At 47.6% G+C, this 18,012-nt stretch overlaps 1 protein-coding gene across 1 annotated transcript in view; it reads left to right on the top strand.

Moving 5' to 3' along the window:
* Positions 1-18,012, top strand: part of capn5a (calpain 5a) — a 129,757-nt gene that overhangs the window by 98,946 nt on the left and 12,799 nt on the right. The window contains exons 7-10 of the mRNA XM_070892553.1: positions 1,148-1,225; positions 4,407-4,602; positions 12,615-12,737; positions 14,452-14,648. Of these exons, the coding sequence (XP_070748654.1) occupies positions 1,148-1,225; positions 4,407-4,602; positions 12,615-12,737; positions 14,452-14,648 (594 nt within the window). The remainder of the gene's footprint in view (positions 1-1,147; positions 1,226-4,406; positions 4,603-12,614; positions 12,738-14,451; positions 14,649-18,012) is intronic.

Here is an 18,012-nt window from a genome sequence, read left to right as displayed (position 1 = left end):
ACAAGGTACAGTTCAGACGAGTAGCATAGATGCGCTTAAGGCACGGGAGAGAGAAAGGAATAGAAGGTTAGATGAAGAGGAGTGGGGGGAGGCTCGTGTGGGGCTTCATGAAATGGCCTACCAAGCCATGCAGTTGTACCATAGCACTACGGAAAAAGACCTTCACCACACGGACTGCAGCAGTTCAAGAAGGCGGCTCACCACCACCTTCTCGGGCAATTAGGGACGGCCAATAAATACTGACCGTGCCAACAATGCCCACATCTACATGAACGAATAAAATTAAACATCGGCACAGACCCATTGGGCCGAATGGCCTGTTTCTATGCTGTACATACTATGTAAGGTCCACTTCTGCGCTCTCTTCTGGCAACTTATTTCATGATTTATTAATCTTGGGGTGAAAACATTTTCTTCTTGATTCTAATTTTTTTTAATTTTTATTGCACCCTGGAATTTGAAACTCCTCCAAAGCTTTCATAATTTAGAAGACCTCAGCTAGATCTTCCTCGGTTTACCCTGTTTTAATACATAACATAAGAAATAGGAGCAGGAGTCGGCCATTTGGCCCCTCGAGCCTGCTCCGCCATTTAATAAGATCATGGCTGATCTGATCATGGACTCAGCTCCACTTCCCTTCCTGCTCCCTGTAACCCTTTACTCCCTTATCGTTCAAAAATCTGTCTGTCGCCGTCTTAAATATATTCAATGACCCAGCCTCCCCAGCTCTCTGGGGCAGAGAATTCCAAAGATTCACGACCCTCTGAGAGAAGAAATTCCTCCTCATTTCCGTTTTAACCGGGCAACCCTTTATTCTGAAACTATGCCCCCTAGTTCTAGACTTCCCCACGAAAGGAAACACCCTCTCTGCATCTACCCTGTCAAGCCCCCTCAGAATCTTGTACATTTCATTAAGATCACTTCTCATTCTTCTAAACTCCAATGAGTAAAGGCCCAACCTGCTCAACCTTTCTTCATAAGACAACCCCTTCATCTCAGCAATCAACCGCGTGAACCTTCTCTGAACTGCCTCCAATGCAAGTATGTCCCCCCTTAAATAAGGAGACCAAAACTGCACACAGTACTCCAGGTGTGCTCTCGCCAACTACGTCGAGTGAGACTGGAATAACTCTGTTTCTCTTTGCAGCTCTCAGGAATGGCAGAAGGTCAGCAAGGGGGAGCGCGAGTCGATGGGTGTCACCGTGCGCGATGACGGGGAGTTCTGGTGAGTCTTCCAAGTGGATCTTTTGTTGGCTTTGGGTTGGATCCCCTGCCAGGGGTCGATAGGCGTGCATGGTTTCCAAAGCTCCTGTTGCAGAAAACGGGAAGGTCCCCAGGGTTGCTCATTGGTCTCCTCTGCTCCACCCAGTGGACTACTTGGTAATGCAACTGCTGGTGTATAACAATAAAACGGTCATGTGACCAGGTCACCTGACAAGGTTTTCGGTAGAGCCATCTTGTAGTCTGTGTGTTTATGATGCAAAGAAGATATCACACCTCGTTGCCTCCTTCAGTGGAGAAGAATAAAGGAAGAGAATTTGAGGAGCAAAAAGTTGCTCCCTTGGTGTGAGGGATAAGGAACAGAGAGATGTGGGCTAGAAATTGGGTGTATTTGCCACCCCTGGGGACGCTAACGGACGGCAATGTCTTTGCGCCTGGGCGCGGTACTGACATCGACGCCTGCCATATTGGACGGGGGTTTAGCGGCGGCGCTACTGCGTTGCACCCCGATCTCCTGCGCCCGGAGCTCGTGACGCCATCGCCATGCGCGCATCGCCCGATCAGTGCCCCGGGCCCGAAATTCGCTTTCACCCCCCTGCCACAACGCCGGGCGCAAACAGCGACCGGGGCACGGATCGGATGGACGGCCGTTACCGGGGCGACAGTTAAATGCGGGGTGGCCGAGGTAAGTAAAACAAAAACTTATCTTTGTTGATGCCGTGTGATCCTGCCCACGATCGCTCAGCCCGGATCTCTGATCACGCGGGTTCGCCACTCCCTGGTCCAGGGTCGGTCTGTATTAAATTGCAGAGCCTGCAGCGATGGGCCTTTCCCTTTAAGGGAGGGAAGGAATCTTTGTATGCACGGCCCAGTGTGCCCCGCCCCGCCCGCGTCCTTTAGCGCTCCCACGAAGGAAGTGGAGCGTTTGATTTAGCGTTCCACTTCCTTCCTGGAGCGCTAAAGCTAATTATTCGAGAGCGGAGGCAACATTAGCGCCCGGTGCTAAGCTTCCCGGCCTTCAAAAGTTACCATCCCCAAACGGGACGATAATGAATTCCTCCTCCATGGACTCTATGGCCTTCCTCTCCAGGTCAGCACAAGTCTTTGCATCGACAGTCACACACAGACCGTTGATGCGAGGGATTGAAATTGCAACAGGTTTGGAACCGAGCTTTCTTCTGCGGTTGGGATTGGGGTTTAGTTGTTGGATTAGTGTTGCTAGACCTGGGGTTACACTGCACCTATCCATGACCCTGCTGGTGATGTTTAATGTTGGCATCGGATTTGGTGCCTGCTGGCACAGCTCTCTTGTGTTGATGGGCACAGCATCCATCAAGAAAAGAAAGAGTAAAGATCTTGCATTTCTATAGCGCCTTTCACTACCTCATAGATTGGGAACTAAATATTCTGGGGTATTTGATAATTCAGAAGGATAGACAGAAAGGAAAAGTGGGTGGGGCAGCTCTGCTAATAAAGGATGGGATCAGTGCATTAGTGAGAAACTATATTGGCTTAGAGAATCAAGATGTTGAAACAGTTTGGGTGGAGATAAAGAATAATAAAGGGAAAAAGTCACTGGTGAGCGTAGTCTATAGGCTCCCTAACAGTAGCTACACTGTTGAACAGAGTATAAATCAAAAAATAATGGAGGCTTGTAATAAAGGAACGGCAATAATCATGGGCGATTTTAACCTTCATATTGATTGGGCAAAGCAAATTGGCCAGGGCAGCCTTGAGGAAGAGTTCATCGTGTATCCGGGATAGTTTCCTTGAACAGTACATTGTGGAACCAACCAGGTAGCAGGCTATCTTGGATCTGGTACTGTGTAATGAGACAGGATTAATAAACAATCTCCTTGAAAAGGATCCTCTAGGAAAGAGTGATCATAGCATGGTTGAATTTCAAATTCAGTTGGAGGGTGAGAAAGTTGGATCTCAAACCAGTGTCCTAAGCTTAAATAAAGGAGACTACAAAGGTATAAAAGCAGAGTTGGCTAAAGTGGACTGGGAAAATAGATTAAAGTGTGGGATGGTTGATGAGCAGTGGCAGACATTTAAGGAGATATTTCATAACTCGCAACAGAAATATATCCCAATGAGAAGGAAAGACTGTAAGAGAAGGGATAACTATCCGTGGCTAACTAAGGAAATTTAATACAGAAATAGACAGTTTCTTAAACGATAAGGGGTTATGGGGAGCGAGCAGGGAAGTGGAGCTGAGTCCATGATCAGATCAGCCATGATCGTATTAAATGGCGGAGCAGGCTCGAGGGAATTTATGGCCTACTCCTGCTCCTATTTCTTACATCCCTTATTTCATAAGGAGATAAGTTCCCACAAACAGCAAAATGATAATGATCAGATCATTTGTTTTAACGATGTTGGTTGAGGGGTAAATATTGGCCAGCACACTGGGATGAACTCCCCTGCTCTTCTTCGAAATATTGGCATGGCATCTGTTAAGTCCACCTGAGAGAGCAGCTGGGGACTCGATTTAACATCTCCTCCGAAAGACGGCACCTCCGACAGTGCAGCACTCCCTCAGCACTGCACTGGGAGTGTCGGCCTAGATTTATGTGCTCAAGTTCCTGGAGTGGGACTTGAACCCACAACCTTCTGAGTCTGAGGTGAGAGTGCTGCCCTCTGAGTCAAGGCTGACATTCGGCAGGTCTGTCAACATCTGGAAGACATAAGAACATAAGAAATAGGAGCAGGAGTAGGCCATCCGGCCCCTCAAGCCTGCTCCGCCATTTAATACGATCATGGACTCGGGTCCACTTCCCTTATTCCCTTTTCGGTTAAGATACTGTCTTAAATATATTCAATGTCTCAGCCTCCACAGCTCTCTGAGGCAGCAAATTCCACAGATTTACAACCCTCTGAGAGAAGAAATTCCTCCTCATCTCAGTTTTAAATGGGCGGTCCCTTATTCTAAGATTATGCCCTCTAGTTCCAGTCTCCCCCATCAGTGGAAACATCCTCTCTGCATCCACCTTGTCAAGCCCCCTCATAATCTTACACGTTTCGATAAGATCACCTCTCATTCTTCTGAACTCCAATGAGTAGAGGCCCAACCTCCTTAACCTTTCCTCATAAGTCAACCTCCTCATCTCCGGAATCAACCTAGTGAACTTTCTCTGAAGACATAGCATACGATCTGACTGCCGTGTTTGTTTGTGTTTCAGGATGTCGTTTGACGATTTCTGTGTGCACTACACGGACCTCGTTGTCTGCCGTGTCATCAACACCTCCCTCTTCAGCTTTTACAAGACCTGGGAGGAGGCCATGATAAAAGGCGCGTGGACCAGACACGAGGACCCGCTGAAAAACCGCGCCGGAGGGTGCATCAACAACCGGGACACCTTCCTGCAGAATCCGCAAGTAAGGGACGGCCTCTGCCTAACTCTCAGAACTTCTGTTAATGGCTCAGAAATCCCGGTCGGCTGCTTCCCGCGGGCGATTGGATAAAAAACTTTTTTACAAAAGCGCACCTACCTGTTCCTGCTGCGCCCAGGCGAGTTCCTGGTCCTGAGGCTTCCCCTGACTGCGCATCGCAGCGCGTGCAGGTCGGGACATGCGCAGGGCTGGAGCTGCAGTCACATGGCTCTGGGCAGCCAATCAGGTAAAGTATATTCCCATTCATAATAATGGGAACTCCGTAAGTTGGAATTCCCATTATTATGAATGAGAACCCCCACCTCCCCCAAACGCACAAAACTCTAATAAAAAAAAATACACTACATATTTAACATTTAAATTAGTTATTTATGTATTATTAAAAATATATATTCCATTTTTAAAAAGTTTTTCTAATTATGCTTTAAAATAAATTTAACGTAATGGGGAGGGATTTTAAAAGTAAAATGTGTTTTTTCTAAATGTAATTCTTTATGTTTTTGTGTATTTTAAAACTCTTACGCCTATAAAAGTAGGCTATGCTTTTAGCAGGCGCAAGAGTTTTCAGGACAACCGCTGGGCAAGATGTGGGTAGATACCGCGGTCTTGCCCATGTGAATGTCCTGGCTGTGGGGATATGGAAGATCTGTCTGGCTCTAGCTTGACTGATCGGAAAAGCCGGTTTGCACATGCGCATTTTGCGCTGAAAACCGGCTTTTGCGATGTCTTCCCGGGTCCGTACACACTCCGTACGGACCCAGGGAGGCCGGGATTTCTGCCCCAATATCTCTTTTGATGCAGATTGCCATGAAAGTTGAAAATAGTAAGGAGGGAAGGGGAGTTGAATCAGGAAGCAATGGCTAGGCTACGATAAGCTTGGGTTTTTGGGAGGAAGGGAGGACTGAAGGTTGACCCCCGACTACCCCCTTGCCACCTCTTGTTGCTTTTTGGCCCTCCTTTTTCCGCCAGTTTTCACCTCCATCTCCTGAAGGTGTTGACCACTGGGGTGATGTCTCATAGTCACCAATGACCCACTGGTCCCTCACCCGAGTGACTCTTCTTCATTTGTGGGTCTGGACAGTGAGGGGGAGACAGATTATTTCATTATCGGGGGGGAGGGGGCGGAGCAGCCAAGCCCGATCCAGATATTGACAGCAACAACTTGTGTTTATATAGCATCTAATAATGTAGTAAAATATCTCAAGGCGCCTCACAGGAGCGTGATCAAACAAAATTTGACACATTGTAATATATGTACCTGTGAGGATGCTCACAGGTTTGTAAAGCCTGGCTTAGCCAGTCACGTGATGTTCACAAGACTCAATAAAACCCCAGCCAGTTGGGTTCAGGGTGTCCACGATGAGGCAGGTGGCTGTAAGCCTGGTGGATGAGCTGGTAATGTGTTGTGTGATTGTTAAACCTTTGCTAATAAACCATCTAGTTCTTAATCGCAATGTACCCGTGAAGAAAATACATTACACACACAAGGAGATACTGGGACAGAAGTAGGTTTGAAGGAGTGTTTTGAAGGAGGAGAAGGAGGAGAGAGAGAGGTGGAGAGATTTAGGGGATTTGAGTATAGGAGCAGGGAGGTCTTACTGTAGTTGTACAGGGCCTTGGTGAGGCCACACCTTAAATATTGTGTTCAGTTTTGGTCTCCTAATCTGAGAAAGGACATTCTTGCGATTGAGGGAGTGCAGCAAAGGTTCATCAGACTGATTCCCGGGATGGCAGGACTGATATATGAAGAAAGACTGGATCGTCTAGGCTTATATTCACTGGGATTTAGAGGAATGAGAGGGGATCTCATAGAAACATATAAAATTCTGACGGGATTGGACAGGTTAGATGCAGGACGAATGTCCCCGATGTTGGGGAAGTCCAGAACCAGGGGTCACATAGAAACGTTGAAAATAGGTACAGGAGTAGGCCATTCGACCCTTCGAGCCTGCACATTCAATAAGATCATGGCTGATCCTTCACCTCAGTACCGCTTTTCAGCTTTCTCTCCATACCCCTTGATCCCTTTAGCCATAAGGGCCATATCGAATCTATCCAACGAACTGGCATCAACAACTCTCTGCAGTAGGGAATTCCACAGGTTAACAACTCTCTGAGTGAAGACTTTTCTCCTTATCTCAGTCCTAAATGGCTTACCCCTTATCCTTAGACTGTGTCCCCTGGTTCTGGACTTCCCCAACATTGGAAACATTCAACCCACATCTAACCTGTCTAGTCCTGTCAGAATTTTATATGTTTCTATGAGATCTCCTCTCATTCTTCTAAACGCCAGTGAATACAGGCCCAGTCGATCCAGTCTCTCCTCATATGTCAGTCCGGCCATCCCTGGAATCAGTCTGATGAACCTTCACTGCACTCCCTCAATAGCAAGAACGTCCTTCCTCATATTAGGAGACCAAAACTGAACACAATATTCCAGGTGAGGCCTCATCAAGGCCCTGTACAACTACAGTAAGACCTCCCTGCTCTTATACTCAAATCCCCTAGCTATGAAGGCCAACATACCATTTGCCGCCTTCACTTCCTGCTGCACCTGCATGCCAACTTTCAATGACTGATGATACCCAGGTCTCGTTGCACTTCCCCTTTTCCTAATCTGCCACCATTCAGATAATATTCTGCCTTCATGGTTTTGCCCCCAAAGTGGATAACCTCACATTTATCCACATTATACTGCATTTGCCATGCATTTGCCCACTCACCTAACCTGTCCAAGTCACCCTGCAGTCTCTTGGCGTCCTCCTCACAGCTCACACCGCCACCCAGTTTAGTGTCATCTGCAAATTTGCAAATATTACACTCAATTCCTTCATCTAAATCATTAATATATATTGTAAATGGGGTCCCAGCACTGAGCCCTGCGGTACCCCACTAGTCACTGCTTGCCATTCTAAAAAGGACCCATTTGCCCCGACTCTCTGCTTCCTGTCTGCGAACCATTTTTCTATTCACGTCAGTACATTACCCCCAATACCATGTGCTTTAACTTTGCACACCAGTCTCTTGTGTGGGACCTTGTCAAAAGCCTTTTGTGAAAGTCCAAATACACCACATCCACTGGTTCTCCCTTGTCCACTCTACTAGTTACATCCCCAAAAAATTCCAGAAGATTTGTCAAGCAGGATTTTCCTTTCATAAATCCATGCTGACTTGGATCAATCCTGTCACTACTCTTCAAATGCGCTGCTATTTCATCTTTAATAATTGATTCCAACATTTTCCCTGCTACTGATGTCAGACTAACCAGTCTATAATTACTTGTTTTCTCTCCCTCCTTTTTAAAAAAGTGGTGTTACATTAGCTACCCTCCAGTCCATAGGGACTGATCCAGAGTCGATAGACTGTTGGAAAATGATCACCAATGCATCCACTATTTCTAGGGCCACTTCCTTAAGTACTCTGGGATGCAAACTATCAGGCCCCGGGGATTTATCGGCTTTCAATCCCATCAATTTCCCTAACACAATTTCCTGCCTAATAATAAGGATATCCTTCAGTTCCTCCTTCTCACTAGACCCTCGGTCCCCTAGTACTTCCGGAAGGCTATTTGTGTCTTCCTTCATGAAGACAGAAACAAAGTATTTATTCAACTGGTCTGCCATTTCTTTGTTCCCCATTATAAATTCATCTTTTTCCGACTGCAAGGGACCTATGATTGTCTTCACTAATCTTTTTCTCTTCACATATCTATAGAAGCTTTTGCAGTCAGTTTTTATGTTCCCGGCAAGCTTCCTCTCATACTCTATTTTCCCCCTCTTAATTAAACCCTTTGTCCTCCTCTGCTGAATTCTAAATTTCTCCCAGTCCTCGGGTTTGCTGCTTTTTCTGGCCAATGTATATGCCTCTTCCTTGGATTTAACACTATCCTTAATTTCCCTTGTTAGCCACGGTTGAGCCATCTTCCCCGTTTTATTTTTACTCCAGACAATTGTTGAAGCTCATCCATGTGATCCTTAAATGTTTGCCATTGCCTATCCACTGTCAACCCTTTAAGTATAATTTGCCAGTCTATTCTAGCCAATTCACATTCCATAGCATCGAAGATACCTTTACTTAAGTTGAGGACCCGAGCCTCTGAATTAACTGTGTCACTCTCCATCTTAATAAAGAATTCTACCATATTATGGTCACTCTTCCCCAAGGGGCCTCGCACAACAAGATTGCTAATTAGTCCTTTCTCATTACACATCACCTAGTCTAGGATGGCCAGCCCTCTAGTTGGTTCCTCAAAATATTGGTCTAGAAAACCATCCCTAATACACTCCAGGAAATCCTCCTCCACCGCATTGCTACCAGTTTGGTTATCCCAATCTATATGTAGGTTAAAGTCGCCCACAATAACTGTTGTACCTTTATTGCATGCCTCCCTAATTTCTTGTTTGATGCTGTCCCCAACCTCACTACTGTTGTTTGGTGGTCTGTACACAACTCCCACCAGCTTTTTCTGCCCCTTGGTATTCCGCAGCTCCACGCATACAGATTCCACATCATCCAAGCTAATGTCCTTCCTTACTATTGTGTTAATTTCCTCTTTAATCAGCAACGCCACCCCACCTCCTTTTCATTTCTGTCTGTCCTTCCTGAATGTTGAATACCCCTGGATGTTGAGTTCCCAGCCTTGGTCACCCTGGAGCCATGTCTCCCTTAATGCCAATTATATCATATTCATTAATTGCTGCCTGCGCAGTTAATACGTCCACCTTATTATGAATACTCCTCGCATTGAGGCACAAAGCCTTCAGGCTTGTCTTTTTAACACACTTTGCCCTTTTGGAGTTTTGCTGTAATATGGACCTTTTTTGATTTTTGCCTTGGATTTCTCTGCCCTCCATTTTTACCTTTTCTTCTTTCTATCTTTTGCTTCTGCCCCCATTTTACTTCCCTCTGTCTCCCTGCATAGGTTCACATCCCCCTGCCATATTAGTTAAACCACTCCCCAACAGTGCTAGGACATTGGTTCTGGTCCTGCCCAGGTGCAGACCTTCTGCTTTGTACTGGTCCCACCTCCCCCAGAACTGGTTCCAATGTCCCAGGAATTTGGATCACTCCTCAAACCACGTATTCATCTGAGCTATCCTGCGATTCCTACTCTGACTAGCACGTGGCACTAGTAGCAATCCTGAGATTACTACCTTTTTGAGGTCCTACTTTTTAATTTAACTCCTAGCTCCCTAAATTCTGCTTGTAGGACCTCATCCCATTTTTTACCTATATCGTTTTTTACCTATATCGTTTTTTACCTATATGCACCACGACAACTGGCTGTTCACCCTACCCCCCTTCAAAAATCCTGCAGCCGCTCCGAGACATCTTTGACCCTTGCACCAGGGAGGCAATATACAGTCTAAGGATAAGGAGTAAGCCATTTAGGACCGAGATGAGGAGAAACTTCTTCACCCAGAGAGTTGTGAGCATGTGGAATTCTCTACCGCAGAGAGTTGTTGAGGCCAGTTCATTAGATATATTTAAAAGGGAGTTAGATGTGGCCCTTACGGCTAAAGGGATCAAGGGGTATGGAGAGAAAGCAGGAATAGGGTACTGAAGTTGCATGATCAACTATGATCATATTGAATGGTGATGCAGGCTCGAAGGGCCGAATGGCCTACTCCTGTACCTATTTTCTATGTTTTATGTTTCTATGACTGGAGCTTAGAACCTAGACAGCAGAAGTACAGCCACCAGTGGTAGAACAATGAAAGTCGGAGGTGTGTAAGAGGCCAGAATTGGAGGAGCGCAGAGATGAGATAGATTTGCATGAAGGAACCTCGGGTCCATTTTGATTTAATTTTTCCTGATTCCGTACCCAAGTGAAAGGTGTACACAACTAATGAGACTCCAAAGACACTTATTACACTGTCCTATGATGCTCGTAGTGTGGGGATTCATAACATACATGCTGGTTATCTCACTGCAGGCTTGATGGGTTTGAATTCAGTTTTAAAAATATCTGGATTTAAAAAGCTGGAATCAGTAAAAGTAATCGTGAGGTTGACAGATTGTCATACTCGCGTCCTTTAGGGAAGAAAATCTACCGTCCTTACCCAGTCTGGGCCTATATGTGACTCCAGACCCACAGCAGTGTGGTTGAATCTTAACTGCCCCTCTGAAATGGCCCAGCAAGCCATTCAGAGAATCATAGAAATTTACAGCACGGAGGAGGCCATTTTGGCCCATCGTGTCCACGCCGGCCGACCAAGAGCTATCCAGCCTAATCCCACTTTACAGCTCTCGGTCCGTAGCCCTGTAAAATACGGCACTTTAAGTGCACATCCAGGTACTTATTAAATGTGGTGAGGGTTTCTGTCTCTCATCATCATAGACAGCCCCTCTGAGTCGAGGAAGACTTGCTTCCACTCTAAAAGTGAGTTCTCAGGAACAGTCCAATATGGGAATTACAGTCTCTGTCACAGTGGGGCAGACGGTGGTTGAGGGAAAGGGTGGGTGGGGAGTCTGTTTGCCGCACAGTCCATCCGCTGTCGACGCTTGGCTTCTGCATACTCTCAGCAAAGAGACTCGAGGTGCTCAGCGCCCTCCCAGATGTTTCTCCTCCACTTTGAGCAGTCTTGGGCCAGGGATTCCCAGGTGTCGGTGGGGATGTTACATTTTCAAGGCGGCATTGAGGGTGTCCTTGAAGCGTTTCCTCTGCCACTTGGGACTCGCTTGCCGTATCGGAGCTCCAAGTAGAGCTTTGGGATTCTCGTGTCGGGCTTTCAGGCTCTATCACCCTTTTAGGCAGTGAGTTCCAGACCCCCACCACCTTCTCGGTGAAGGACTTTCCCCTCAAATCCCCTCTAAACCTCCTACCAATTTCTCTAAATCTATGCCCTCTGGTTGTTGACCCCTCTGCTAAGGGAAATGGGTCCTTCCTATCCACTCTATCTGGACCCCTCATAATTTTATACACCTCAATAAGATCCCTCAGCCTCCTCTGTTCCAAAGAAAACAAACCCAGCCTATCCAATCGTTCCTCATAGCTAAAATTCTCCAGTCCAGGCAACATCCTCGTAAATCTCCTCTGTAACCTCTCTCTCTAGTGCAATCACATCTTTCCTGTAATGTGTTGACCAGAACTGCACGCAGTACTCCAGCTGTGGCCTAACTAGTGTTGTATACAGTTCAAGCATAACCTCCCTGCTCTTGTATGCTATGCCTCAGCTAATAATGGCAAGTATCTGAATGCCTTCTGAACCACCTTAACTACCTGGCCTGCCACCTTCAGGGATCTGTGGACCTGCACTCCAAGGTCCCTTTGTTCCTCTACACTTCTCAGTGTCCTACCATTTAATGTGTATTCCCTTTCCTTGTTAGCCCTCCCCAAATGCATTACCTCACACTTCTCTGTATTGAATTCCATTTGCCACTGTTCTGCCCACCTGACCAGTTTATTGATAACTTCGTGCTGTCTACAGCTTTCTTCTTCTTTATCAACCACACAGCCGATTTTAGTATCATCTGCAAACTCCTTAATCATACCCCCTACATTCAAGTCTAACTCATTGATATATACCACAAAAAGCAAGGGACCGAGTACTGAGCCCAGCGGAATCCCACTTCCAGTCACCAAAAACACCCATCAACCATTTCCCTTTGCTTCCTGTCCCCGAGCCAATTTTGGATCCACTTTGCCCTGGATCCCATGGGCTCTTACTTTTGTGACCAGTCTGCCTTGTGGGACCTTATCAAAAGCCTTGCTAAGATGCCTTGACGCATGCAGTTGCATCAAACTGCTACAAGCACTATGGGGGTTCCTTCACCGCACGGACTGTGGCGGTACAAGAAGGCAGCTCACCACCACCTTCTCGCGGACAACTAGGGATGGGCAATAAAAAGGCCAGCCTTGTTGGTGAAGGCCCACATCCCGAATATGTACAAGTAGAAGTTTGTCGTCTGCAAGTGTAGGTCTCCACCTGAGCGTGGAGCGTCCTTTGCCATTCACCTTGTGTTTACCGCTTGTTCTCTTGGGTTTTACTCCACAGTACATGTTTGAGGTCAAGAAGGATATGGATGAAGTGTTGATATGCCTGCAGCAGAAGGATGTCCGTTACACCCGAAAGCAGGGCAAGGGCGAGAAGCTGTCCATGGGCTTCGAGGTGTACAGGGTAAGACCATCCCAGGTGGTCACTCCAACGAGGATGACTTGCTTCCCCATGAGTTCACAGATGTTTTAATGAAGGACCCGATGTTCCAGCCCTGAACTCCAGTTGAGGGGGTGGAAGATGCCTGTGCGTGGATTTTTTTAACGTGTGGTGACCATTGCACACCAGCCACCACACGGGCTTTTATCAAGGGGCAAGGGTTAACCAGGATGACTGGAGACCTGATCTGCTGCATGGACACACATATCGTAGTGTGGGTTGGCCCGTGCTGCCCCTGGGTCCTCAGCTCTTCTGGGTCCCGTACCCTCACTTCCGCCACAAACATTTGCCGCACCTCCACCCCGATCTCTCGCCGCTCCTCCAAACACCTGAGCAAGCAGTTGCGCTGTCTGGGATGGCGAGGAGTCCTGGGGGTGAAACGCCTCCACTGGGTTTTTGGAAGAAGACGTAACGTTGCCACGTGGCACTGTTGGTACTGAGGACCCCGGTGCCCAGGTAGATGCGGGCCGGGTGGGGAGGCACCGGTGTCAATTGGGGAACGCTGGCAGTGGGTGAATGAACTGGCGGATTTGCATCTCGTACCCGAGATCTTTCAGTGCCCTTGAGTAACGATACTTTGCCAATTTGCACCTCCAGTGATTGATTGCGAGTTCTGGATGGTCGCTCGGGGCTAATTATATTCTGTCTTCAATCTGGAGTTGTGCTGTGAGCCTTACTAGAGGCCTCAGGCAGGGCCGAATTAAGGGCCCAATGGGCCTGGGGCAAATGGATCCAAGTGGACCTGATAGTTATGTTCGTGGTCATTATATCACATGTACGATTCTGATTCTGGGCCTTGTTTTTCCCCTCTTCTCGTCTACTCTATTCAGCCTATTTAGGAGGCCTTTATATATTTTTTCCTACATTTATTTGGTGGGCCTGGGGCTACAGCCCCCTCCGCCCCGTAGTTAATCCACCCCGCAGTTAAGCCACCCCTGGTCACAGCCATTCTGCGCACAGCAAGGTCCCACAGACAGCAATGTTATAATGACCAGATAATCTGTTTGTTTTTTTTGTTATGTTGATTGAGGGATAATTATTGGCCAGGACACCAGGGATAACTCCCCTGCTCTTCTTCGAAACAGTGCCATGGGATCATTTATGGCCACCTGAGAGAGCAGACGGGGCCTCGGTTTAACATCGCACCTGAAAGACAGCACCTTCGACAGTGCATTGGAGTATCAGCCTAGATTTATTTTTTGTGCTCAAGTCCCTAGAGTGGGACTTGAACCCACGGCACTATTTCGAAGAAGAGCAGGGGAGCTATCCCCGGTGTCCTAGCTAATATTTATCCCTCAATCAACATAACCCAAAAAAAACAGATTATCTGGGCCATTATCACATTGCTCTCTGTGGGAGCTTGCTGTGCCCAAGTTGGCTGCCGTGTTTGCTACATTACAACAGTGACTACACTCCAAAAAGTACTCCATTGGTTGAAAAGCGCTTTGGGTCGTGAAAGACGCAATATAAATCCAAGTCTTTCTTTCTTTGCACTGGTGTGCCAGGTTAGGTTTATGGGCTCAGGTTCCTGGGATGGGACTTGAACCCACGACCTTCTGACTTGGAGGCGATGGTGCTACTACCCACTGAGCCACCGCTGACACGCTCCTGATATCTTTGAGCTGTTGTTACCGCGGTCTGACCGCTGTCCATTGATAAGATGAATTGGCTTTGGCAGGTGGAGCTGAACCGAAACTACAGGATGCACACCATTCAGCAGAAGGTGGCCAGTTCTGTCTATATCAATTCCAAGACCATCTTCCTGCGCGAGGAGCTCCCTCAGGGCCGCTACGTCATCGTCCCCACCACCTTCGAGCCGGGCGTCACGGGGGAGTTCCTGCTGAGGATCTTCACGGATGTGCCTTCCAACTTCACGTAAGACCTTAACGTGTAAAATAACTTTTCTGCAAAGAGCATGCCTTCGCAGTGGTGTGGAAGAAGAGAGATCCGAAGGTTGGGGGGGACTCCCGACCACTGCCGTTTCATAGAATCAGAGAAAATTACGGCACAGAAGGAGGCCATTCGGCCCATCGTGTCCGTGCCGGCCGACAAAGAGCTATCCAGCCTAATCCCACTTTCCAGCTCTTGGTCCGTAACCCTGCAGGTTACGGCACTTCAAGTGCACATCCAGGTACCTTTTTTAAATGGGGTATGGGTTTCTGCCTCTACCACCCTTTCAGGCCGTGAGCTCCAGATCCCCACCACCCTCTGTGTGAAGGGATGTCTCCTCATCTCCCCTCTAATCCTACCAACTGCTTTCAGTCTATGGCCCCTGGTTATTAAATCTCCCCTCGGCCTCATCTGTTCCAAGGAAAACAACCCCAGCCTATCCAATCTTTCCACTTAGCTCAAGTTTTCCACTTCTGGCAGAATCCTTGTAAATCTCCTCTGCACCCTTTCTTGTGCAATCATGTCCTTCCTGTAATCTGGTGACCAGAACTGTCTCCTCTGGCCCAATGTGTCCGCCCTTTGTTTTTACATTCCCTCCTCTCTCGTTTCATCCTCAAAGGCTTCAGCTCTCTCTGACTCACATTCTGGAACATTCTCCCCACACTCCTCCCTCCGCCTTGCTACCATCCTCCTCTCCAGCCAACAACGCCCGCCCCTTCTTTGATCTTCGCCTTTGGTCACCACACTTACTGAAGCACCGGGGAGAATGGGCAGAAAAGATTCACAAGGACCTTACCGGAATTGAGGGGATGCAACTATCGGGAGAGCTGGCTGAGTCCTTTGCCTCTGGAAAAGAGAAGCCTAAGAGGAGACCTGATAGAGGTCTTTAAAATTATGAAGGTGTTCGCTCGGGCCGATGTGGAGATACTGTTTCCGTTGGTGGGCGAGTCCAGAACAAGGGGGCATAAGTATAAGATCGTCACTCATAGATCAAGCAAAGCATTTAAAGGAACTTCTTTACATAGGAGAGTGTGGTATTTGCTTTTGCAGGGAGTGGTTGAATCAGATAGTGTTGGTGTATTTCTGGGGAGGCTTGATGCTTGCATGAAGAAGGGAAATGAGAGACAGGGGAAAGGATGAAGAAGGATGGGAACAAGGGAAGTGAACAAGAATCGGATAGGAGGATCGAGGGATAGGGTGAAGGAGAATGGGATAGAGGGAAGGGAACAAGAATCGGATAGGAGGATAGAGGGATATGGTGAAGAAGAATGGGATAGAGGGAAGAGAACAAGAATCGGATAGGAGAATAGAGGGATAGGGTGAAAGAGAATGGGATAGAGCGATGGGATCAAGGGATAGGGTGAAGGAGAATGGGATAGAAGGAAGGGAACAAGAATCAGATAGGAGGATAGAGGGATAGGGTGAAGGAGAATGGGATAGAGCGATGGGATCGAGGGATAGGGTGAAGGAGAATGGGATAGGGTGAAGGAGAATGGGATAGAGGGAAGGGAACAGGAATCAGATAGGAGGATTGAGGGATAGTGTGAAGGAGAATGGGATTGAGGGATAGGATGAAGGAGAATGGGATCGAGCGATGAGATCGAGGGATAGGGTGAAGGAGAATGGGACCGAGGGATAAGGGTGTGGGTGGGATGAGGTAATTGGAGTGAGTGGAGGCTGGTGTGGAGCATAAACACTGGTACAGACCAGTTGGGCCGAATGACCTGTTCTGTAGATTCTATGTAATCCTTCTCGCACTGCTTCTCATTGTCTGCGCTTTGGGATATCATTAGATTAACAGATATTGTAAAATGGATCGGGAGGTGATGGTGGTAGCAGAAGTTGTGGTGATGGTAGTGATGTCGATGGTGGTGAATGTGACGGTGATTCTGCGGTGATGGTGTCACCGTGGTGGTATCCCCAACAAACCAACCTGGTCTTCGGGGAGAAAATCTGCTCATTGTCTACTCCCCCACCATCTCCTGGGCCCCACTCCCCTTTCCTGAGGCTCTAACACGGGTGCTGGCCTTTCCTGCATCACCTTACCGTGGCCATTCTTTGTGTCTGAGTTGCTATTTGGCGTTTGGGGGGTGGGGGGAGGAGGGAGGAGACGTCACAGCCAAGGGCAATCCTGTCCTCACCTGATGTCTGCACATGCATCCTGGCCGGTGGGACAATGGTATGGTGACCAGCAACAGCTACCATACTGACTTCTCTCATTCAGGGAGGACCCTGCTCTCTGCCCCTCCCTCCCCACTCCCCCAGCTCTGGTGGCCAAGCCCTGAAGATGAGCTGTTACTCTAAGGGTCTCGATGTTTCCTACATGCCCAGAAACGCGCCCAGAATATGACGCCTGGATTAGGTCGGTCTCTCTCTACTTATTCATTTACTTGATTTTGTTTCCAGTCACAACACACTCCGTCACATCGGTTCGATTCACTTGTCTGGTTCATTGATCTTACTGAGGGTTGGATGGGAGTTTCTGTGTGATGACTGCCCCTTTCTATTTCAACATCAGTTACTCTTACTCATTCTCTGCTGCTGTCGCTATCATTGTCTCTCTCTCAATCTTTTCTTTCGCTTTCTTTTTCTCTTGCTTTCTCTCTCTTCTCCCTCATTCTTTCTTCCACTCTCGCTCTCCCTCGCTCTCTCTTTGATCTCATTTCCTTGCTCTCTCTCTCGCTCCACTCTGTCCCCCAGCCAGCTACTCTGTCTGTTTTCTCCTGTATCACTGTTGCTCTCTTTGTTGCTGCTAATCTCTCTTCATTCTCCATCACCCTTTTCCTCTATCCCATTCTCCTTCACTCTATCTCATTCTCCATCACCCTTTTCCTCTATCCCATTCTCCTTCACTCTATCCCATTCTCCATCGCCCTTTCCCTCGATCCCATTCGCCATCACCCTTTCTCCCCTCTCCCCCCTCTCCCTCTATTCCATTCTCCTGCTTTCTCTCCCAGCTCCTCCTCGGTAACCGATCAGTGCAAGCTATAAGCTGCTCCCCGGGACCTCTGCACAATTGAGCTGTGCACACTTTCCAAATGATAAATCGGGAAAAAAAAACAGGGCTCTGATGACCGAATATTGTTTTAATTAGTTTGTAATATTCCTCTTCGTCCACTAAGAACATAACATAAGAAATAGGAGCAGGAATAGGCCACATGGCCCCTCGAGCCTGCTCCGCCATTTAATAAGATCATGGCTGATCTGATCTTGGCCTCAACTCCACTTCCCTGCCTGCATCCCAGAAATCTTCACTCCCTTATCGTTCAAAAACCTGTCTATCTCCACCTTAAATTTATTCAATGTCCCAGCCTCCACAGCTCCCTGCGGCAGAGAATTCCACAGATTT

This window comes from Pristiophorus japonicus, chromosome 10 (assembly GCF_044704955.1).
Source record: "Pristiophorus japonicus isolate sPriJap1 chromosome 10, sPriJap1.hap1, whole genome shotgun sequence".
Lineage (NCBI taxonomy): Eukaryota > Metazoa > Chordata > Chondrichthyes > Pristiophoridae > Pristiophorus > Pristiophorus japonicus.
This window is presented reverse-complemented; position numbering and strand designations above follow the sequence as displayed.